This window comes from Canis aureus, chromosome 22 (genome assembly GCF_053574225.1).
Source record: "Canis aureus isolate CA01 chromosome 22, VMU_Caureus_v.1.0, whole genome shotgun sequence".
NCBI lineage: Eukaryota > Metazoa > Chordata > Mammalia > Carnivora > Canidae > Canis > Canis aureus.
The window spans coordinates 23321446-23346943 of NC_135632.1; the positions used below are offsets into that span (position 1 = coordinate 23321446).

The following is a 25498-nucleotide window of genomic DNA, read 5'->3' on the forward strand; positions in this document are numbered from 1 at the left end:
TTCTTTGGTATGTTACTTGCTTACCTTTGGTAAGGTTACTATCTGTTCCAGTTTTTTTTAAGGGAAGTCGTTGTTTCAAATATTTTATTGCACTGTAAGTTTATTTTTCTTATGTTTGGGCCTGGAAAATATGATCACTGTAACATATTTCGAATCATTTAGGAACAAAATTAGTTATTTTTGGAACCACAAATTGTGAATGGCTATTTTGAGGAGCTATCTCTGTTCTCAAAACCACAATTTTAATAGGCCTTTAGGTCTTTAGTTTCCTCTATTCTTCAAGTGAGACTTACTAAAACTGCATTTCAAAATGTGAGCTTGTTTCTGACTTCTATGATTCTTTTATTGAAAATACATTTTCAAAAAGATGACCCGAGCCAAAGGCAGATGCTTAGCTGCCTGAGCCACCCAGGTGCCCTGAAAATGCATTTTCAATGTCCATTTAATTAAGGCAAGTTTCAACCTCTGGGTTACTTTACAGACTCCTGATGAAGTAGATAAACCTGAGGTAGCAGATGAGCGTTCTGCTCAACCTGAGGGTTACTGCATAGTTTAGAGTAGGATTTCTCAAAACAAGGTTGGGAACTGTCTACAGCAGAATCAGGTGTGCTACCTCTAAAAAAGGATATTTCCAGTTTCCTAAATCAGAATTTCTGAGATTGAGGATTGGGAATCTGCATCTTTAACCAGCATCCTTATAGATTTAAAAAAAAATATTTTTAGTAAAAATATCAGCTACCCAGGTGCCCCAATTATAACTTTTATATGCACTAGGAAACCAAAAATTTCAATTGACTCACTTTAATGCAGTATTTGCTTTAATACAGTAAGTGGAACTGAACCCCAATATCTCTGAGATATGCCCTGTATATGAATTTGACTGGTTAAGACTTGGAATTAGGCAGATACCTTGTATCCCCCGCCCAACAGCTTGCTCCCATGAGTCCGTACCTCTCCAGACACTTGACTTCTTCCAGGTCCGGCCCCTGCTACCTGGTGGCTCACACAGGCACTGTATGCACCTGGGCAGCCTGCCTTGGGAACCCCGAGCCCTCCTGGCCTGTGGAGTCCAACCAGTCCGGAAGCTCTGCCTGGCCTCTAAGGGTGGAGGGAGCACACCAGCCCAAGTTCTTTCTGAGGAGACAATTTAGACTGCTCACAGGCAGTCCTCATTTGGACTGGTTGCCTGAGAGGGTCCATACCAATGAATCAAGGCTCCCAGGTGTCTCTTAGTGAAGGTACCCTGGTAGCCCTCCAGGCCCCATACTGGCAAGGCAGTCCAGATTCCTCCACTTTTAACTTCAAGGAGAATATGTGCATTTCTGTAGGTTAAGGCTGGAATTAGGAAGATGCCAGATACCTGAAACAGCCTTCTCTTTTGACCCAGCCTACCTCTACACCTGCCCCACTCCAGTTCCCCAGTTACTCTGAACTGCCTGGTGTGCCCATGCGCAAACCACACCTTATCAGCTGGCCTTAGCCTGCAGGGGGCGCTTCAGGTCTGTGGAGTTCCAGAATGAGCCTACCGGGAGGAGGGAGGCCAACTCACCCAAAATCCTTCTGAGTCTGCAGCTTTAAACTGGCAACAGTCAGCCCCAATTTGGACTAGCTGCTTGATGGGGTATCGGCTTCTCCAGCCATCAAGGACATCCTGCACACCACCAACCTGGCAAGTTAGTCCAGATTTCTCCAGCTCTGCCTTCGGAAGAATATGCGCATTTGTGTAGGTTATGGCTTGGATTAGGCAAATGCTTGTACTCCCAAGAACTCCCTCCTGTGACCCTGCATACCCCTATAGATGCCCTGTTCCAGAGCCCTGTCTCCACAGATGTGTGCAGCCCATGAATGAGGCACACATCTTGTCAGCCCCCAAGGTCAGCCAGGGTACTCCAGGCCTTTGGAGTTTTTAATCAGTCCTGAACTACCTGTACTACTACCCCAGGGTGGAGGGAACTTACTTCCCAAAACTCTGAGGCAGCAGATTTAAGCTGGTGATGTCAGTCCCCATTTGGAATGGTTGCCTTTTGGAGTCCTGGGTTTACCAGCCATCAAAGCTCTCAGGCTTCTCATATTGGAGGATACTGTGGTGGCCCACCAGGCCCCTTCTTGGCAAGCAGTCCAGACCTTTACAGCTATCTTTAGGGGAATATGAATGTTTTGTGCAAAATTAACTGGAAGGATGAGAAAACCATATGGTTTAAAAACAGGCATATGGGGAACCTGGGTGACTCGGTTAAGCATCTGTCTTCCGCTCAGGTCATGATCCCCGGGTCCTGGGATGGAGCCACGCATTAGGCTTCCTGCCCAGTGGGGAGTCTGTTTCTTCCTCTCCCTCTGCCTCTCCCTCTGCTTGTGCTCTCTCTCTATTGCTCTTTCTCAAATAATAAATAATTAAAAAAATAAAACCAGACATGTACTGAAGGGCAAAATTTGATGACAGCACTATAAAGGAAGGATCAAGTCCTTGAGACATTATGAAGGAAAAATAATATAGGCTAGTAAAATCAGAAAAACCCAGTTAAAGAAATTATTTATCCATGAGCTTTATAAAGGCAGGGTCTATAAATAATTCAGTACTGTATTCCCTATGTCAAATAATGGCACAATGGTAATTAACCTTTCCTTGAGCTAAGATACCCTTTGAAAAATATGGGAGAAACTAGTGACCCTACTTCATTCTAAGAGCAGGCACTTAGCAAATGTTGGTGAGACTAAATTGTATACATAACATTACGTCTCTTTTCCTTTCTTCTTTACTGAATGGCTTGACTAACTTTCTTAACTTTGATGGACACGCTTATAGACCCTTTTGCGAGAAAAACAAACTCAAGGTTTCCTGTTTAGGGAAAAAAAGACCCATTGCACTTAATTTCCTTTCCTCCCAATGTTTTCCTGCAGTAACACAAAAGATGTTAAAAATAAGAATGAGGGGCACCTGGGTGGCTCAGGTCTGCTCAAGTGTCTGCCTTTGGCTCAGGTCACGTGACCCAGGATCCTAGGATTAAGCCCTGCTGATTAGGGAGCCCGCTTCTCCCTCTCCCTCTGCCTCTCCTCCTGCTTGTGCAGTCTCGCTCTCTTTCTCTCTCAAATAAATAAATAAAATATTTCTTTAAAAAAGGAATGAAATCATGCTCACTTCGGCAGCACATATACTAAAATTGGAACGATACAGAGAAGATTAGCATGGCCCCTCTCGCAAGGATGATACGTAAAAAAGGAATGAAATCATAACAGTGCTGCAGAGAGTGACAGTGGCAGGTCAGGTATTTTGAAAAATTCTTCAAAGATAAGCAGATAGGATTGAACTGATGAAGAAGTCAAAAACGGGGAAATTGTAGTCATACCCACAAGAGATGAATGTGGTTCTTTCTGAGGGAGCCACAGAGGAGGCTGGACCTTTGCTCATCACATAGAGCATTAGGGAACTGTGGAGGACTTGTCAGGATACCTACATAAAGAATGCATTCTCCATCAGCTGCACATCCTACTCCTTCCTCCATATATGGAGTGGCTGCCTCCCAGATAAAATCTTGGAGGAGTGCTGTTTGTGGAAAGAGGGTGCTCATTTGGGAGGCCTCCTCGTGTGGCTGCTGTGCCCTGAGGGAGAAACAATAAATGTTGAGATAACTCAGGACTTATCACAGACTTGGAGGGAAAACTTTTTAAAGTTAAGGTCATTCCACCCAGGAGATGTATACACTGAAATAGTCACCCAGCCAAAAGTAAAGACTCTTTACTTATTTATTTTTTTGATATGTCTGTTGGCTGACTTGCCACTTTCCTGCCCACAAACACTACTTGGGCGCCTGATGCTGTAACTATCATCCTTACACAGAAATTGAAACCAGGCTTTCTCATTAGAATGACAGCATTCACTTCTGACAATCATTATGTTCCTATCAGACTAACTTTCACCGATACAAACGATAAACTCTGGGAAAAATAGAAAATACAACTAATTACAGTACTTGGGAGCAATCAAAAGCAGGCAGATTCTGGGGGAAATTCAGCATTTGGAAAAAGGGAATAGCTGTTAGCTTTTTTTGTTATTGTTTGTTTGTTTGAACAACCTTTAACCTGAGTGTAGGCTAAAGTCTGTGCCATGCAAGGGCAGAGCATGGGGATAGATGGTTAAAATGCAGGAGAACAAAACAAGACATAGTCTTACCAGAGGACAGAATTTGGGGGCATCCATAGCTCTTAAAAGTGAAAGGGAAATGCCCCCAAAGTGAAAGCCAGAAAGGAGTAACCCCAAGATATTTATATAAACTCTCCCCAGACTCTGTGGCTGACCCCCATAGCTTAACTAATCATATAGAGGGAAGACTCCAAGTAGCCTAATTTAGGTTAAAATAATTGAAGTGATATTTGAGCTGTTGTCCATTGTAGGGGAGACAGTCTGCAGTTTAATTTTAGCTAATTTAACTAACCGCGTAAGAAAAAAAAAATGTTTGTAGAGGAACATGATAGAATCCAGAGTCTCTACAACATATCTACAATGTCTAAGACACAATCCAAAGTTACTCTATATTCAAAGAAACAGGAAAACATAACCCATACTTGGGGAAAAAAGACAATCAATTAAGACTGACTCAGAGATGATGAAGAGGTTGCAATTAGCAAACAAAATTAGAATTCTTTTATTAAGTTTAAAAAATTTTAGGTAGTTAAAATACAGTGCAATATTGGTTTCTGGAGTAGAATTCAGTGATTCTGAATTCAACACCCAGGGCTCATCATAATACCTATCACCCATCTAGCCTATCCCCCTCCATCAAGCCTCTTTGTTCTTAATTGTTAAGGGTCTCTTATCGCTTGTTTCCCTCTCTCCCTTTTCTCTTTGCCCCCTTCCCATATGTTTATCTGTTTTCTTTCTTAAATCCCACATATGAGTGAGATCATATGGTTTGTCTTTCTCTGACTGACTTATTTCACTTAGCATAATATACTCTAACTCCATCTATGTTGTTACAAATGGCAAGATTTCATTCTTTTTGATGTCTAAGTAATATTCCAAGTGAAAGAGACTTTTAATGTAGTTATTCAAGAGGATATTTGTTGGGAAAACAGATATATATGACTAATAGGGAAATCAAGACCAGTCATCCCTACTAATCCACAGACTTCTTCACTTGTGGATTATGATTCATGAAAATCTGAGAAAAAGAGGATGAAAGAGAAAGTCCAAGATTAATAAATTCAAACATCTGAGCCCAGAGAAAACAGAAATAATTTACGGAGCAGAAGAGAACTTGAAAAAATTCCAAGTCAGATTCTTAAAGTTTCATCATAAAATAGGAAGTGGCCATTGTAAAAAAAGGAAAAATCAATGAATAGGAAAGTATTCTTAGAAGAAAAAAAAAAGAATAATGTGCTGAAGACTAAATTAGTGTTCTGGAAAATAAAATTTCCTAAAATGCAGAGAAATAAAATTAAAAGGTAGAAAAAATGTAATTTTTTGAAGTTTGAAGTTGAAGGATAGACCCAGGAAATTCAAGTTCAAGAATACGGTTTTCTTGAGTCAAAGACATGTGTAAGCCACATATAATTAGAAAACAAATACCCACACCTACATACATCCTAGTGAAATTTCAGAACTTCATGGATAAAAAGAATATCTTAAAAAGATTTAGAAAAAAAGGAAAATAAAATTTTTTTTTCAGAAAAAAAGAACAATTACATTGGATGAGAATGATACCAATCAGACTTCTTATCAGCAGTTAGAAGACAACAAAATACTGCATTCACATTCTGGGGCAAAATGATTTTCAACCTGAAAATGTATACCTTGCTGATTGATGGGTAAATGGAGGTCAAAACATACATGTCAGAATCAGAAAGCTTAGTGTTCAAGTAGCCTTTAAAAAATTCCTTCAAGAAAATGAAAAAAATACTACAAGAAAGAAGACACCATGTGTTATAATTGTGTGTGAAATTTCAGAAAATCTAAGTGTAAGTATAGCTCATAAAATTCATGCTAGTTTCTAGAAGAACTAAAAGCAGATATTGTTGACAGGATTGCCCCTGATGAATGGAAGTGGGTAGAAAGGCCTTTTACCTTGTATTTTATACCCTTCTGTATTACCTGAATTTATTTTTGTTTTAAATACAATTATTTGTAACAAAGAATTTAATAAAAAATTCAGAGATGTTTGGGTGGCTCAGTCAGTTAAGAATCTGCCTTTGGCTCAGGTCATGATCCCATGGTCCTGGGATGGAGCCCTGCATCAGCTTCCCTGCTTGGTGGGGAGCCTACTTCTCCCTTCCCCACTCCACTTGCTCATGCTTTCTCTGTCAAATAAATAAAATCTTTTTAAAAAATTTAACAAAAAATTTAAAAGGCATCCATCCCCCAATCTAGCAGTACTTATATTCTAATTGTGTTGTTAGATTCCTTCTTTAGACATTTTAAAGAAGAACTAGTTCATTTAGTATAGTTTGGTTTTGGAAAAAGTCTAGGGTGCTGCTGTTAAGACATATCTGCAAATAAAACATTTCAGAAAAATCCTTGATCAATTCAGCACATATACAAAAACAGTAAGATACAGACATATAAGAAAGATGACTTTCATTTCTTCACTTGAAAGTGAACCTTACAAATTAAAAACAAAACAAAATGGGATCTCTGGGTGGCTCAACGGTTTAGCACCTGCCTTCAGCCCAGGGCTTGATCCTGGAGTCATGGGATCGAGTCCCACATCAGGCTCCCTGTGGAGCCTGCTTCTGCTTCTCTCTCTCTGTGTGTCTCTCATGGATAAAATAAATTTTAAAAAAATCTTAAAAAAAAAACCTTTAGAAATAAAACAAAACAACAAACCAAAACATTCTTTCTGCTTCAAGAAGTTTGTCATCTAGTTGTAATTGCCCAATATGGTAGCCTCCAGTCACATATGGTTGCTGGAATTTGACATGTAACTAGTCCAAATTGAGATGTGCTGTAGGGGTAAATACACATTAGATCTCAAGTATTTACTCCAAAAAACCCTGAAAAATACCTCATTAATAATGTTAAGAATATTAATTACATGTTGAAGTGACTTTTTTTAGTGTACTGGGTCAAATAAATTTTATTAGAATTAATTTTATGTTTATTTTTACCTTTATATAATGTACTATTAGAATTTTTAAATCCCTTATGTGGTCCTCATTTGTGGCTTGCATTATGTTTCTATTAGACAGTCCTGGAATAAAGCACCAAAATGTAATACACAACCATTACTACTCAAATGAATTTTCTATAGCGTTTTGAAGGAGAAAACTATCATTTTGGCTTTCACTTATCAAAAAACTTCCCTGGCGATAAAGGAAGGATCAATGCTAGCAGTACTAGAACGAAACAGAATGAGAATAGGAAGTTGGGAGAATAGGGAACATCACTGACTTCAAGGAGAAGAAATGCCTAATATAAAAGAGGTTTGTTGGGCAGCCCGGGTGGCTCAGCGGTTTAGCGCTGCCTTCGGCCCAGGGTGTGGTCCTGGAGACCCAGGATTGAGTCCCACGTAGGGCTCCCTTCATGGAGCCTGCTTGTGTCTCTGCCTCTCTCTGTGTCTTTCATGAATAAATAAATAAAATCTTAAAAAAAAAAAAGTTTTGTTAGTTGAATGACTTCCAATAAAATGTTTGCCTCCAAATCTTGTACTCTACTATTACCATAAGTTATTCTTTTTATATTCATATTCTCTTAATACTTTCTTTACACAATGCCATTCTAGTTGGGAATTCCCTATCTACAACTTTGTTAGAATTTTCTACATATATACTGATCATATTTTTTGTTAGGGCATTTTCCTACATTGATGTGGTAATTACTACATTATTCTCATCCTGTTCAAAGACCTCTACAGTGATTCAAATGTGGGGAATACATTTCAGAGCAGAAGTTATCTCAATCCAGCAGTTATCTTTCAAACAATATTTGTCCTCATGTCAACTGAGCTTCCCTGACCCATCTGAAAAGGTCACTTTTATCAGTAGAGAGAATTTGCATATTTTTCTTTTGAAGTTGGATGATTAGCTTATTTCCTGAGGAATGTTACAGTGCATTTGTGTTCTCTGCTTTATCATTATAGATCATTTATCACTTGTGATTTTTCACTCTGACATGAACTATGAAAAACAATTACAGTGTTTATTAACTGAGTAGCTCTGTGGAAGGTAAAAGAAACCACTAAGGTGGGAGTCAGAGCTTTCTTTACAATAATTAAGAAATGGTAGAAGAAGAGAAATGGGGGATATTAAAAAAAAATCCAGAAACAGTAGAAAGTAGAGGTCTTTTTAGCCATTGACAGTATTAAAAGATAATATTAGGGAAAGGTTGTGAAAGCTTTTACTTTTACATTCTATCAACTGTATAAGGGCTGTTGTTGGGGCCAAACACATTAATAATCACATTAGGGATGTGCAATTTAGCAGTTAGGCCAGCAATAAGCAAATAGTAGGTGTTCTATCAAGGCTTGTTAAATAAGTGAGAAAATCCATTACTTACAGTTCTATTTTCTACTTCTATTTTCAAATCTCATCACTTATCAGCATAAGATGTTCTGGTCTCATTACTAATATGGCTGGCTACTTTAGGAAGACAGTAATTTGTCCTTTGTTCTTACTTGCTATAGATGTTTTTTCCCTTTCCCAGCTTGAGGATGAAACCAGATCTTGCATTTCCTTGCCTACGTGCCTTTTATGTTATGGGAGGCAGTAGCAGTTGCTAGGCAAGAGAACACAACTCCCTTCTTTTTTTATTTTTTTGTAATAGCCTTGGCTCAGTAAGAATTATGTAGAAAGTGGTACAGGTAAGTGCTTGAAGTTTAACAAGAGAAAGTTGTGGAGTCCAAAGGGAGAGGAAGATTCCTGAGACTAAGAGATGGGTCATGAAGAGTTTCCATCAAAGTAAATCTCTTTTTGAATGAAATAAAGAAACTGGAACTATAAAAATATCTAGGTCTGATGATGGTAGACGTTAAAAAAAAAAAAAAAAAGAAACATGGCTGCATGGGTTCTCTAGTTATTCCCCATTTTAGAAGTTGTGGGGAAAATGACCTGAGCTATAATTGCAGTAGTTGATATTACAGTTTCTGAGAATGACAGAAACTGTGTCAACACAGTTTCAACACAGTTATGTATATGCATGTGTGTTAGTATACATACACATACAAAAATCTGTTAGCTACCAAACACTGTGTAGGAGGTTCTTTTCAGGAATGTGTACGTGTTTGTATTACACCTACTTAAAGGCTAAAGAAATAATTTATTTATACCTTCTAATTAGGTCTTACTTCTTAAGAATCATCCTACATGATACTACTTCTAGTTTAATTGTCCTCATTATCCAGTCTTCTTTAATCTATGTCTCTGTCACACACTGTAACCTTTTGCTCTTTGCAGGCAAAAGGCTCATTGGAGTTTGATTTCTTCTTTTTTCTGAACATCCATGCCAGAGAATACAACTATCCTTTGTGAAAGAGCCTCTTTCGAGCCGAATGAGAAGCCTGCACTACAATGAGGAGTCAGGAGGTCAGGAGACCTGACCAAGTAACCTGGGGTTCATTCATCAGTCCCTGGGTCACTGTAAGTTCAGACCCTGCTCCAGACAGGCTAAAAGAGAAGGGAGTGGATGGGGTGATGTCCACACGGTGAAAGCCTGTCTTTTGAATGAGGCATCACAGGAGGTCAGTCGGGTGTGTCCACCCTCCTTCAGCCATCTGTTCAGATGTTCCGATAAGGGTCTCTCTGCCAGCAGGGCCCGTGGCGGAGGAGGGTAAACAGCAGCACCACTAGGACACCAGACACCAGGCAAAAGGCAACAGCAAGGTAGACTCTTAGAACTGTGGAAAAATTGCAAGAGCATTAATGTAAAATTAATGGATTAGGAAAGTATAAAGATTGTAAAATTAATAGATGAGGAAAATAGGAAGATCATACATCATCAGTGCCTTAATTGTAAACTTTCAGTGACATTTCTGAAGGAACCTTGAAATCAGCATAGTGTATTGATAAGATTACTAGACTAGAGTCAGGAGATGACCTAGGTTCTGGTTCTGGCATGACATTTGACCTTTGGGCCTCAGCTCCACTATAAAGGGAGAGTAATTGAAATCTTTCTTTCTTTCTTAAAAAGATTTTTTTATTTAGGGGTGCCTGGGTGGCTCCGTTGATTGGGCATCTGCCTTTGGCTTGGGTCATGATCTCAGGAGTCCTGGGATCTGGCCCCCTGTTGGGCTACCTCCTCAGCAGGGAGTCTGCTTCTCCCTTCCCCTCTGCCTCTTCGCTCATGCTCTCTCTCTCTCTCTCTCAGATAAATGAATGAAATCTTAAAAAAATACATTAAATAAATAAAAGATTTACTTATTTACTTGAGAGAGACAGACAAGAGACCACAAGTAGGGGGAGGAGCAGAGGGAGAGGGAAAAGCAGATTCCTTACTGAGCAGGGAGCCTGACACAGGGCTGGATCCCAGGAACCTGAGACCATGACCTGAGCCAAAGTTAGATGCTTAAGCTACTGAGCCCCTAGGCACTCCACTTTTTTTTTTTTTTTTTGACTGAAGTATTTCTAAGGTCCTTTCCCAACATAACTTCATGCATTTTTATACAATTAAAATGATCGATTGTTTATGGTCTCAAGGTCAAAGGAAAAACCATCATTAATTGGGTCTAAAAGAAATTGAATATCATCTTTTAGTTTCTGGATTTGATTTCTAGCAAATATCTTTTAGAGAGGAAACTTTGAGTACATGTCAACAATGGTAAGCATTTTTAGGATAACTGTGTACTACTGCCAATCTGTACCTTTATTTGCACATATCCCTTTGATAGCTGACCAATCATGGGGAGATATATGGGGTTATTTTTTATGAGATGCTATTCATTATTTCATCTGGAAAGTTACCCTACACACACACCCTAGTCCATGATACTGTATACATCATAAATATCATGTTGTACCATCTCTAAATGTATGTCTGATCTTCATTGTAAAAATAAAGAATTGCAAAAAGAAAGAAAGAAAGAAAGAAAGAAAGAAAGAAAGAAAGAAAGAAAGAAAGAAAGGAAGGAAGGAAGGAAGGAAGGAAGAAAGAAAGAAAGAAAGAAAGAAAGAAAGAAAGAAAGAAAGAAGAAAGAAAGAAAGAAAGAAAGAAAAAGAATTGCTTGTTGGCTTAGGCAGTGGGAGAGCAAACATATCTCTGATCCTGGCAGCTCTGTCTACAGAAGCCCTAGTGCTCCATGGAACACAAGTGAAAATCACTTATTTAACCTAAACTTATTGTTGTAGAGATGAAAAAAAAAAGTAGAGAGATTAGATAATTTGGTTAAGGATAAGAAGATAATTAATTGTATTTGGGTTGGAATATGTGAGCTTATCAGTCTCATGATTTTAAAAACTATCTGTTCACTAATGACTTCCAATTTGAAATCTTCCCCAAACTCAAGACTCATATATCCAAATACTTGACATATTTCCTTGGACACATTTCAATGGGCATTTCAATCTCAATAAGTCAACTCCTAGTTCCCTTGTGCCCTCTCCTTCCCCAAACTATATTCTAACTGCAGTCTTCCCCATTTCAGTTGATGGAAACTTTCTTCTTCTAGTGTCTCAGTCCCAAAGTCTTGGAATTTTCCTTGACTCCTCTCTTTTTCTCACATTCTTTATCAATCTGTCAGGAAATCCTATTGGTTCTACCAAAAACTATATCCAGAAACCAATGACTTCTCCTTTTCTCTACCACCACCTTGTTTTGAACCATGATCATTTTTTGCCAGAATTGCTACAACATTCCCCTGACTTGTTCCCTAGCTGCTGTCCTCTCTCCTCTACAATCTATTTTCAACACAGAAGCCAAATGACTTCAAGTCAAATCATGATACTCCTCTACTTAAAGTCTGCAATGAATGTTCATCTCATTCAGAATGAAAGCCAAAGTCCTAATGATAACAGTTTGTGAAGTTCTACAACATCTGGCCTGATTCACCTCTTAGATTTCCTCTCCTACTACCCTCCTTTACCCTCCTACCACCTTCACTTACTCTCTTTTGGCCACACAGGCCTTCCTGTTGTTCCTTAGACATGCCAGGCACACACCCATTTATTGCCTTTGCTATAGTTGCTACAGTCACCTAGATGTTCTTCTCATGAATCTCTGCTTTAGGTAACTCCATCACTTTTTTGCCCAAATCTCATCTTTTATCTATTTTATCTATTTATTAATTTATTTTGTGAGAAAGAGAGAGTGAGCAGAGGGAAGGGAAGAAGGAAAGAATCTGAAGAAGGCTCCCCCTGAACATGGAGCCCAGTGCAGGGCTTGATCCTATAATCCTGAGATCATGACCTGAGCTGAAATCAAGAGTCAGACACTTAACCAAATGAGCCACCCATGGGCCCCTCAAATCTCATCTTCTCAGTGAAGGTTTTCTATTTAAAGGTGCAACCAATATGCCCTTTTCCCACACTCACCACCAGCTTGGCACTTGGGATCCTCACCTTCCAAAGTATTTATTATGTTTATTATTTATTATCCATCCCTCTCTCCCTCTAATAGAATGTAAGTTTCAGGAGGGCAGAAATCTTTGTCTCTTTTGTTCATGAATGTATTCCAGGTACTTAGAATAGTACCTGGCACTTAGCAGGTGCTCAATAAATATTTGTGGAAAGAATAATCTAGAACTCATAGGTTCTCAATTTGTAGTTCAGTGCTTTTCTCATGATGTCAGAATGCCTCTTAGCATCATGAGAAGGTGATTATTAATAAAGTTAGATCCTGGTGGACAAGTGCCATTACCACTGTGAATGGAGTTAATATAAAGGTGGAGGGAACTGAACAGACTTGAGGAAGGAATGAAAGAACTAAATGGAAATGAGGGAAGAAAGCAGAGACTAATGATTCTTTAAAATTAATGTTCATGGATGACTTTCTATATTTGGAAATTTATTTTCAATTATTTTTTATTGGCTATGTTGTCATAGTGGTCCCATGGAATATGCTTTCCCAATCTTTTTCCTTCCTTCATTCTTTCTTAGACATGCAGTGGGCATACACCATAAGCTAGGCCAGCTATTGGCCTAAGCCAGTGTTGGGTTCTGGGGTTCCATAATCCCTGCTTTTGGAATCATCAATATCTAGTGGGAGAACCAGATAGACAATTATGAGATCATGTGAGAAATAGTAAAATAAAAGTGTAGCAGACCTGCTATTGGAATGGAGAAAAAGTTGAGATTAGTACAAAGCTTTCTTTTTAGAAGAGAAAGAGGTTAGAAAGCCTTCTGAGAAAATGCTAAGATTTGACTGGCCTTTGAAATAAATAAGACCGAATGAGTTGCACAAGAGTGTGTTTGGGAAATAATGAGCAGTTGCATGTGGCTGGAATATAGCTTCTGGTGAGTTGAGACCAGATAGGTAGGTTGGGGCCTAGGTCTTAGAAGGTTTGGTTTGTCATGGGACATGTGAAAATCAGCAGCAATTATGACACATGGAAGTGACATGGCCCAATTTGTGTTTAAAAAAAGAAAATAACTGCAGGGAAAGACAGGATGGTGGAGACACTATGGGCTTGGTAACTATAGAAATGCCTTTGACAAGATATGGAGGGCTCAGCACTGGAAGTGTGGTCCTGATAGTGTGGATGAGGGAACTCTAGTGTACTCCTGAAGGAGAATTGACAGGCTCTGGGATGCACTAAATGTGCTGGGAAAGGAGAAATGGAGAGTCACAGCCACCCATGGGTTCTACTTTGGGTGAAGATGATTAGGCTATGAACTGAGATTGGAGGCATATTAAAAGGAAGACTTTGGAGTGGAGGAGATAATAAATTTCCTTTAAATTTAGGATTGAGATGGGTTCTTATCCTCATAGAAACAACACGGGGCAACTGCAAAACACAGGTCTAGAATTCTGTATGGATTGTGGGTGTAGGAGAGGGAGGCCTGTGTAAAACTGGTTCATGGTGAGGGTGGAGTGAGGGCACCAGAGACAATGCACTAGGACAGGATCATTTAGGGGGCTGGAGGAGGTGGGAGTCTGAGAATATAGAAAAGACTCAGGAGGGCACCTGGGTGGCTCAGTCAGTTAAGCTTCTGCCTTTGACTCCGGTCATGACTGAGTCCTGCATGGGGTTCCCTGCTGGGCAGGGAGTCTGTGTCCCTTTCCCTCTGCCCCTCCCCCTGCGCTTACTCAGTCCCAAATGAATAGATACAATCTTAAAAAAAAAAAGACAAGACTCAGACTCAGGAGAGATTCTCTCTCTTACGATTCTCTGTCTCCTTAATTTTTTAAATTAGACACTCGTTTGTACTCTGAAGGATTTTGTGAATTTGACAGAGTAAGATTCTAGAATCTGAGAAAAAGGAGTGATCAGTTTTATCTTACTGTGAAGAGACAGGACTGGTAATGACTGACAAACCCTCTTCCATACAGGAACATGGGAAAGTTGCTAAAGGCAGTGTGAATTAGCACTTTTTTTTAAAGATTTTATTTATTTATTCATGAGAGACGAAAGAGAGAGACAGAGAGAGACAGAGACAGAGACACAGGCAGAGGGAGAAGCAGGCTCCATGCAAGGGATGTGGGACTAGATCCCAGGGTCCAGAATCATGACCTGAGCCAAAGGCTCATGCTCAACCACTGAGCCACCCGATGCTCCTTAGCACAATGTTTTCTGAAAACTATTTTGGCAGTAAGTATTAAAAGCCTCTTCCTCTTGCTGTTACTCTTCTTCCTCTTTCCCTTTTGAGTAAGTCTGCCTTCCTACTCATCCTTGGATTACTGCAACCAGCCTCCCAGCCATGCTCCCTGCCCTCAGTCTCACTGCTCTCCAATCCGTTCTCCCCACGGAGGGCAGAGGGCTTTCTAAAATAAGAAGCCAGTCCCATCATATGTCCTCTGCCGAAAACCTTTTTTTTTTTTTAAAGGTTTTATTTACTTGAGAGTAAGCGAGAGGAGCAGGAACAGGGGGAGGGGCAGAGGGAGAGGGAGAAGCAAACTCTACACTGAGCAAGGAGCCCAATATGGGCTTGATCCCAGGACTCTGGGATCATGACTTGAGCCGAAGACAGATGCTTAACCAACTGAACCACCCAGGGACCTCTATCTGCCTAAGACCTTTAATGTCCAGCACTACTCCTCTTGACCTGAAACACTTAATGCCAGCCTCCTCCGAGTCTTTGCGCTCTAACCAGACATACTCCTAATTCCTAAAATGCCCCATGCTGTCTCTAGCCTTTGGGTTTCTATATATTTTCTCTCTTTTGTTTGTAACATTTTCCTCTTTCTTCACCTCCAGTCACCCAGCTCATTCCTTCTCTCCTTCAGGCTTTAAACATTACCCCCTTTGAAAAGCCTTCTCTAAAAAAAAAAAAAAAAGAAAGAAAGAAAGAAAGAAAAGCTTTCTCTGACCCCTTAGATGTAAGCTAATTAATTGTCTTTCCCATATGTCCTTTATAATAGTATTCACCACACTTAACTGTTAGGGCTTGTTTAATTCTTTATCTCCCTGTCTTCCTTGCCTACCTCCTTTCACCATTGCCAAGGGGTCCAGGTCATATGGGGACAATTTTCTTGTCTTACTGCTGTTTCCTCAGCAGATTTAACACCTCCTCCATAGGCACTATTGGGTACATAATAAGTGCTCAAAAAATAGCTACTGTTTATTAAATATTCATATACTTTGACTCACTAATTTAATTTCTGGGAATCTGTCCCAGGGGGTAGTCAACAAACCAGTGTGTGATGGAAAGGGAAGATGATACAGTAGAAATATGGTGTTGGAGAATGTGAGGCTTGAATCCTGACTCTACCACTTAAGTCATGTTATTTTCTGAGGCTTGGTTTTCTTCTCTATAAAATGGGGATACATGATATTGGCAAGAAAAGGAAGACAGGTTGCTGAATTAAGCATCAATGACTTTCAAAAGGGATATTTCCAAAGAGAGATGGAAGGAAGAACATCATTTTTTCAAATAGCTCAGGAGTGAAAGATGAAGAAATACAGAATTCAAATGATTAGTTCAAGAAAATTAGGATTGAAGAGAGTGAGAGCAGGCACTTAAAGCTGTTCTTTGATGAGTGATTTGGGCATGTTCATAGTAGAAGGGAGCCAGTGCAGAGGAAGAAAATGAAGCTAAGATTCACTGAGGTTCCAAGAGATGAGGAGTGGGAGCATATGCATGAGGAAAGGAGTTAGGTTACTCAGGGAGGAATATGTTTTCCTGTGAGGGGGGAGGGGCACAGGGAAGGCAGGTTAAGGCTAAGATATTTTGAGGTAGTGACAGGAGAACCTAAAATACTTTTTTTAAAAAAAAGATTTTATTTATTTATTCATGAGAGACATACACAGAGAGAGGCAGAGACACCGGAAGAGGGAGAAGCAGGTTCCATGCAGGGAACCTGATATGGACTCGATCCCGGGACTGCAGGATCATGCCCTGGGCCAAAGGCAGGCGCCAAACCGCTGAGCCACCCAGGAATCCCCTAAAAGACTTTTCAATGGAATATCTTGCTCCCCTCAGGACGTCTCATAAGAATTAAAGAAGCCAAGATGGAATTACAAGTTTTGGGGAAATAACAAGGCTTTCCTGTAGAATATAAGAAAAGAGTCTAGTAAGGGTGAATACATTTATTTGCTAAGCAGTGTTGAAAGATCCAGCTGGGATTGGAACAGAAATTTCAACATTCATAATTTGAAATAATAACAATAGGCTTCTGTTCCACTTAGCTGACCAGAATGCAGAAACTATGGTTGTTTTAATCTAGGGTTGGATATTGCTGTGGTGGGCAGGGTATGGGATGGGCCACTATTAGGATGTCAGAATTGCCTACATCGAGGACAGGAGTGGGAGTGAGGAGTGAGCTGGTGTATACCAAAGCAAATTCCCAATGTCATTAATGAATGATGACACATGTCCCGGGAAACTGATGATAGTGACAACAAGAATGAGAAACAGGTGCTGTAACTGGCCTTCTCTCTGAGGGAGGGAAGGTTCTAGAAGGGGTATCATTGAACAGAGGCACTACCCAGCAATGAGGGAACAAGAAAATGCCAAGATGACTATGCTGAAAACAGATCAAATAACACAGACATACTGGAATATACATATGTAAATGTAGTCTGTGACTGGGTCTTTATAGCACAGTCACATTTGAGGCTCATTCATTCATAGCTTCTCTCTCCTACTTATTGAATGATTGGGTTCTTTTTTTTAAAATATTTTATTTAATTTATTCATGAGAGTCAGAAAGAGAGAGGCAGAGACATAGGCAGAGGGAGAAGCAGGTTCCTTGTGGGGAGCTCGATGTGAGACTCAAATCCCCAGGAGCCCAGGATCACAACCTGAGGAAGACAGATGCTCAACCACTGAGCCACCCAGGTGCCCCAAACATTTGGGTTCTAGGTTTCTGATATCTGGGGCTCACCATGAAGAAATTAGGCTAAGTACGAGGGATTGAACATTTATTTATTTATTTTTAAAGGTGTATTTATTTTGAGAGAGAGAGACAGACAGACAGACAGACATTGATTTGTGGCATAGGCTGATTTCTGTGGTGAAAAGGCTCCTGCTTTGACATTATGACCAATTTCACACTATCAAAGTCAAATCTTTGAACTCAGAGTCAGGAAGGGATGTACATATTCCACGTTTGAGATTGGTATGGGCTGGATCCAGCACAACAATCCCTACGTCTTCTTTTTATTAACATATTTTGTAATTCGTTTCACTCTATTTGAATATTGAATTGTTGATACTGGTGTCTTTTTTTTCCCCATAAGATTTTATCTATTTGAGAGAGTGAGTGAAGGAAGAGTGAGAGCACGAGTGGGGTAAGCGGCAAAGGAGAAGCAGACTATCCGCTAAGCACGGAGCCCGACATGCGGCTCCAACTCCAGGCCTCTGGGATTATGACCTGAGCAGAAAGCAGACACTTTACCAACTAAGCCACCCGGGCACCCTGGTGCTGGTGTCTTGAGGAAAAGAATTTTATAAACACTCTAAACTAGGTTTGATAAGAGGAGGTGATGAATTGGCTGTGGAGAAAAAAAGAGAGGATGGGATCAAAAGTAACCACCAGGTTACTGGGTATTGTTGCTAATCAAGATAGAGACAGTAGGTTCAGGGAGGAAAGGTAAATAATTTAAACATTCCTTGAGCAAATATTTATTGAGCACTAATCCATGTCAGGCACAAGTATTTCCGAGGACACATATAAGAGAGAACACAACAGATAAAAACCCTTGCTCTTGTGGAGATGATATTTCATCTTATTATAATTGGCCCCTTGAGGGAAACCTGCAGGAATCTCCTTGGACCCAAAATCTTCTGCTAACTCCCCTACCCTTTCCAGGTTCAAGACACAAAGACATTTGATAAATAGCTTTCTAGAACCTTGTACTATACCATTAGAAACTCCCATCCAAACCGATTTCAGAAGGTGCAGCTGTTACCTTCTATAGGGTAGCCCTTTCTGACATTCCTTACTGCCTCCCTCCCTCTGAATCCAGTTAACTCTTGTCCAACAGAAACCTTGAAGTCATAAGATATAACCCTTGTTGGGACGCCTGGGTGGCTCAGCGGTTGAGCGCCTGCCTTTGGCCCAGGGCATGAGCCTTGAGTCCCGGGATCCAGTCCCACAACGGGATCCCTGCGTGGAGCCTGCTTCTCTCTCTGCCTGTGTCTCTGCCTTTCTCTCTGTGTCTCTCATGAATAAATAAATAAATAAAATCTTAAAAAAAAAAGATATAACCCTTGTTATTCTGTGTAATATGTATCTTTTTTCCTCCCCACTACATTGTACATTTTCCAAGGATGTTTTCTTGCAAGTTCCACCTTAATAGATGAAGCAGAGCCATCCATCAGCTTAGCCTTTTTCTGAAGAAGTCAGGTCCAAACTAAATACATTTTCAATGTAAAATATTCATCTAAGTCAGTCAAAATCATTCTTCTTTACACGAATATTTTTCCTCCGGTAACATTATAATAAAATTCCCAAACAAACAAAAAAAAAAAGCCCCTAAAATCTGCCCTTCAGGAATTTTATTCTGATTAAACACACACACTTTTCAAAATTCATCATAAAAGTAATGTTTTTGAACTCCCTACTAGTGACTTTATTCACTATTTTACATTTGGCTTACTGCTGGAAGAAAGTTACATGCATGGGGGAGGAAGAGTAATTAGATGGTAGCCCTGAGGACAAATAGTTACTTGGGAAAAAAAATAATACAAATAAATGTATGAATCACGGTCTCCTGTCGGTCACCCCATGACCCACAAGGAGAGGGAATGGCTTTGCTCTGGACTCTGGCATCCAGTAGAAACCATCTCTAGAAACCATTTCATCTTTATCTGTAATAGTAACGTAGCACGGTGTTCTCTAGATGTGTTGCATCTGCCACTCCTTAAATCTATAGGACTCTAAAGAGTGTCATTTGAACATGATTTCTTCTTGTATAGGGAGTAGTTTCAGCAGGACATGTGAGCTTGCTTAGGTTTTCTGAAGATCTCAGGATCAAAGCCTTACACATTCCTTTTGTCCTCAGAGCAGCTATCACAGCCATACTTCCAACATGCTGGTAAGTTTTGATCTTGGAGGCATTTAGAACATTCTCACATTTCTAATTTTGTTCCAGTTTGATATGTGTCATCATACTTTCTCTCTTATCTCAACTCCAGATTCAACATCTCTTACCATCTTCAAGAGAAACCACTCATGCATCTCTGATGTGTTGTATGTCTAAATAAAATTACTTAATTGTTATGATGTCTGCACTCCAAGAGCTGCCGTATATATTGTATACAGCAAAGTTTTCTGGTAAGTTTGCTTTTGGTTTCTTCAAAAGTAACATGGATTTTCCAGGGCTAAAGGATACAAAGAGGTATTTACTTTTCAGCTTTTCTACCCAATATGTTTTAACATAAATATAAGAAGATAGTACCAGTTTCCCACTGTAGATGATTTCTCTTGATTGCTCCACTGTATGCATTTCTCTGCCTCTCCTTGTGAGAAGGCTGGAACTTGATAGACAAGCTGGTCCTTTGCCTATTTGCCTAGAATTAACTTCTTCCCTTCCTTGCTCTCACTCTAGAGTGTAGATTTTGTTTAAAATCTCTTTCACCTCAGGGATGCCTGGGTAGCTCAGGGGTTGGGTGCCTGCCTTAGGCTCGGGTCATGATCCTGGGATCCGGGATTGAGTCCTGTGTCGGGCTCCCTGTAGGGAGCCTGCTTCTCCCTCTGCCTGTCTCTGCCTCTCTTTCTCAGTCTGTATCTCTCATGAATAAATAAATGAATCTTAAAAAAAAAAAATCCCTTTCACTTCAGACACTAAAAGAACTACCTCATTTAATCCTACTCAAGTGATATCTGGGAGTTCTTAAAAAACAAAAAACAAAAACAACCAAAAGTTTCTATGGGGTTAATCATAATAGCTCATGGCAGCCCCACAAACTTTGATCTAAGTCTTATCTCTGATTATATTTGACTTGAGGCCCTTTTCTGTTAACACTGAAAAAAACTACCAAGTTAAGGTTTAGGCAGGTGGGGGCAGGGCTTCATGGAGAGATAGGAATTGACTGAAATCAGGGGTCCCTGAAACATACAATTATCATCCCAAACCCATTTCTCTCAAAGCTGGGGGTGATGGCCAAGTTATACTCTTAAAGCTACCATCTGCCTGGAGAGAGGGTATTGTGCCTTTTTGCAGAGCTCTGCATGCACACTAATCCATAATATCCTCAGTACCTTGGTCATTGCTCGTGGTCATACACTCCGTGGACCAGTCTTGGGGGATGACAGGGGCAACCAGCTCAGCAAACTCTGTCAGAGGACAGCTGGGAGTGCAGCCTGGCAGTGTGAGAGGATATGGCTCGTGCTGGGTCTCATTCCGGTAATACATCTCTACGAAGTACTCCCTGGTGGAGGAAGGTAGAAGACAGGGCTGTTAGTTTTGTGTTGTGGAACTGCCATTGGATTTTTTTCCCGCCTGGCCTGTAACATGACAGCTGTAGGACGAGGAGAAGAATTTACAGGAACGAGTAGATATTAGCTAAGTTAGGTGTGGGAATAGGGAGACTGGGGCAGGTGGGTCAGACCCAGAGGGTGGAAATGGGAGGGCTGGTTTGTTAGATAAACAGGGGCAAAAGAGGTGGGGACCAGGATGCTTATTCTGAAAGGGAGCGGAGAGGTGATGACTAGGGGAGTTGGGGGTGATATGATGAGCCTTTGAGTAAGAAGTGGGGGACAGACGGGGTGTTGGGTTTTCTTTCTCCTATTCTCTCTCCTTCATGATTCTTATTTGCTTCATTCTCTCTTTTCCTCTCAGGATTTCTTTTAGGCTTTCTTCTGAATGAAGGTATCTCTGCTCTTCTTATCCAGGCAATAAGCGTGGAACTGAGCAATATTTAACATATGTGCTTAAATATACATCAAGATTTTGTCAAGATTACACCTCAGAAAGAGGGTGTGGGTGTACACCTAAGTCCTTATACTCCCTCATATTTGATACTTTATTTGGAAAAACAAGGTATATGCCAATGTTGTAAAACTAGCACGAGGGCCTTATGGAAGTCACTTGCCAAAGAGGCAGGAGAGAAACTCAAAGGATTTAGTGATCATTCTTGAGGTAGTAACCTCACAACTGCGACTGTTGGGTGTTATTAAAATCAAGCCTTTTAAAATATCACTTTCAGGGGCACCTGGGTGGTATAATTGGTTAAGCATCCGACTCTTGGTTTCATGATCTCAGGGTCATGGGAGGGAGCCCTGTATTGCATTCTGTGCTAGGTGAGAAGTCTGCTTGAGATTCTCTCCCTTTCCCTCTGCCCCTCCTGCTCATGCTAGCTCTGTCTCTGTCTCTCTCTCTCTCTCTCTAAGTGGATAAATAAATCTTTAAAAAATCACTTTTAAAAGCTACATAAACAGTAATAACTATATAGAGATATATTTTTAGAAACTTCCTAATAGGGGATCCCTGGGTGGCGCAGCGGTTTGGCACCTGCCTTTGGCCCAGGGCGTGATCCTGGAGACCCGGGATCGAATCCCATATCGGGCTCCCAGTGCATGGAGCCTGCTTCTCCCTCTGCCTGTGTCTCTGCCTCTCTCTCTCTGTGTGACCATCATAAATAAATAAAAATTAAAAAAAAAAAAAAGAAACTTCCTAATAGTATATGAATGACTACTTATACCCTGGGATGACTTACCCAGTGATAGCAAATTTTATCTCAAGATGATATGGCAAAGATGACTAATAGTCAATCAAAATTCATGATTCTCTTTCCCTATAATAGAGTTATGGCTGAAAAGTGACTACATTTCCCAGACTCCCTTGCAGTAGGTAGGACCAAGTGACTACACTCATTCCTCAGAGATATTGTGGGTTTGGTTTCAGACTACCACAATAAAGCAAATATCACAATAAAGTGAATCAAATGAATTATTTGGTTTCCCAGTGTGTATAAAAGTTATGTTTATACTATATTGTAGTTTATTAAGTGTGTAATAGCATTATGTCTAAAAAATGTGTTTAACTTAATAAAAAATACTTTATTGGTAAAAAAATGCTAACCATCATCTGAGCCTTCAGCGTGTTATAGTCTTTTTGCTGGTGGAGGGTCCTGCCTCGATGCTGATGGCTGCTGACTGCAGGGGGGTGTTGCTGAAGTCTGGTGTGACTGTGGCTAAAGCAACAATGAACTTTGCCACATTGATTGATTCTCCTTTCACAAACGATTTCTCTATAGCATGTGATGCTCTTTGATAGCAATTTACCCACAGCAGAATTTCTTTCAAAATTAGAGTCAATCCTCTCAAACCCTGCCACTGCTTTATTAACTAAGTTTATGTGATAAGCTAAATCCTTTGTGGTCATTTCAACAGTCTTCCCAGCATCTTCACCAGGACTAGATTCCGTCTCAAGAAACCACTTTCTTTACTCATCCATGAGAGGGAAGTCCTCATCCATTAGTTTTTTTTTTTTCTTCATCCATTAGTTTTGATCATGAGATCGCAGCAATTCAGGCCCATCTTCAGTCTCCACTTCTAATTCTAGTTGTCTTGCTATTTCTACCACATCTGTAATGAAGTCTTAAATCCCTCTAAGTCATCCATGTGGGCTTTGGAATCAACTTCTTCCAAACTTCTGTTAATGTTGACTTCATCCCCTGAATCATTAATGTCCTTAATGGCATTTAAAAATGGTGAAGCCTTTCAATTTACATAGCTCAAATGTATCAGAGAGGAATCACTAATGTATCTGTGACAGTTAATGCCTTACTATAGGTCCTAAAAAGATGGAACCCTGGGTCCCCAAATCCCACCATGGGTGAGTCACCTCCTAATGACTAGGGATGTCTCTCTTTTTTCTTTTTTTAGGGGGGAGGGAGAGGAAGAGAGAGAATCTTAAGCAGGCTCCATGCCCAGTGCTGAGCTTGACTCGGGGCTTGATGTCATAACCCTGAGATCATGACCTGAGCCAAAATCAAAAGTTGGATGTTTAACAGACTGAGCCACCCAGGCACCATGAGGGAGGGTCATCTCTTTTGGAGTATTAGATGAGTGAGAAAGAAATGTCCATTGGGATCAGCCTCTGAGAATCTGAGGCTCATTTGTACAGTAGCCAAATTATCCCTATTAGTTAATATATTTGGAAAACAGTTTTAGGAGACTCCAAATTGGCTCTAATGGTGAAGACACAAGACGCACACAGAGAGTTTGGATAAAATTGTTTCATGAAATTCGAAAGTGGAGAAAAGCAATATTTTTAACTTAGTGAATTATTTTACATAGTATATGATTTTAAATTTACGTACCCGACTGAAAATTGATTATTTTAAGAAAATATTTAAGCTAATAATAACAATAACAATAGCAAAGCCTGGGGTCCAGTGGTTTTAATTGTGAAAAGCACCTTGTAGGTACTTACCCCTTTTCAAGATATAATTCCATTATATGGCAGGAAGCATAGGGAGGAAGGATTCCATTATAAACATCTAGTGCCATCTGTAGGCCACTCACGGTAGTGTCATGCTGCGGGGATTTGAAACAAAGTATTTTTGATCTTTACCAGTGATTCCGATGTACATTCCATAGCTAGTAGTATTAAGCACTTATAGAGAACCATGATGGTTTCTGATTCACTTAAATTGGCCATACCCCCCATGGTGGAAAGGGGAAGAATTAATTTTGGTTGAGCATTTGTTGTGTGCTAGGTGGTAAGCTTTTTAAAAAATATATCATTATTTCTAATAAAAAGAAAAACAGACCTAGATAAATTAAGTAACTTGCTTACTGTCATATAACCCCAAAATGGAAGGAAGTAAATTTGAGTCTAATGTTCTGGTTTTGTACTATGCTTTTCTCTAGTGGAACATCTCTGTTTTAGTTTATTTCATTGATTTTTGTTAAATTTTAAAAGGTTTTAGAACATATTAATGCTAGATTATATTTCTTCTCCATATTAGGATAATCTGTGACTTTAAAGCTGAGAAAAAATATACAAGGTTGTAAATGTTAGAGATGATAAAATGTAAGGAAATAGAGTGCATATCTCAAAAATAATTCTTAATTGTTTATCCCAGAGTGGCTGGAAGGCATAGGGGACTTGTTTTCCATCCCAGTTTTGCTACTAATTAATTGCATAATCTTTGATAGTCCTCACCTTTTATATTTACAAAATGGGCATAACATTGGTTGCCTAAAGTATATGGCATATTTAAAAAGGGCTTAGGGGCACCTGGGCGGCTCAGTTGTTGAGCGCCTGCCTTCAGCTCAGGGCGTGATCCCGGGATCCTAGAGGGGCATGATCCCAGGGTCCTAGGATCAAGTCCCACATCAGGCTCCCCATTGGGAGACTGCTTCTCCCTCTGCCTATGTCTCTGCCTCTCTCTGTGTCTCTCATGAATAAATAAATAAGATCTTGAAAAAAATTAAAAAATAAAAAGGGCCTAGAACTGATTTACTGGAGAAAGAAATACAGTTACAGATTTATGACTTGCCAGAAATCTCGCAGGTTAGAACTGGAAACCAGATGAGAAATTAAAGAAACTAGCAGAACGGATTGGCTTCAGAAAGCCCCTCTCCAGGAAGCACTACACTCTGTTCAGTCCATGAGCTCTTTGTCTTCTTACACCGTTTAGAACCCCGGATGATACACAAACTTCCCTGTACCTGCAGTCACCTCTTCCAACTTCCTGCAGAATGAAAACATGGCTTTCTCCAGCCAAACCACATCTGAGAAATCCTCTGTCATCGAGAAGTGGGTGGGAAGCTGAATTACCATACTATGTGTCCTGGTTCCCTGTCCCTGCAGATTCCCTAGACAGCCATTTCAGTGCTCAGTGCACCCCTTGAATCTCCACCCTCCGCCCCCCCTCCCCACTATCCCCTGAACAGTGCCTCTTTCCCTGGCTCCTGCTCCTAAGACTAAAGTTTTCTCCGAGACTTCTCTTTTTCTTTCTGCATCCAATGTAGCTCTAGCTTCACATTGCAGCCCCCTCCCCCCCCCTTCTATTTCCTTTGCCT

General features: G+C 40.1%; 1 protein-coding gene and 1 non-coding gene across 9 annotated transcripts in view; one reads left to right on the forward strand and one right to left on the reverse strand.

The window, feature by feature from the left end:
- ACP3 (acid phosphatase 3) overlaps positions 1-25498 on the reverse strand; it is a 59603-nt gene that overhangs the window by 9376 nt on the left and 24729 nt on the right. For 2 of the 8 annotated variants that reach the window (XR_013361263.1, XM_077865178.1), the window contains exons 9-10: positions 23901-24004; positions 20723-20892 (exon numbers count right to left, since the gene is read on the reverse strand). Coding sequence is in view for 4 of the 8 variants with exons in the window: in XM_077865178.1 (XP_077721304.1) it covers positions 20723-20892; positions 23901-24004 (274 nt within the window). In the remaining 4 variants the exon portion in view is untranslated. Of the gene's footprint in view, positions 1-3452; positions 3598-4616; positions 9822-18125; positions 19843-20722; positions 20893-23900; positions 24005-25498 lie in introns of those variants that run through there. The other 6 variants (XR_013361261.1, XR_013361262.1, XR_013361260.1 and 3 more) reach the window with 6 other exon arrangements.
- Positions 3129-3236, forward strand: LOC144294438 (U6 spliceosomal RNA). The gene has a single exon (XR_013361818.1). It is a non-coding gene; the product is annotated as a U6 spliceosomal RNA (small nuclear RNA).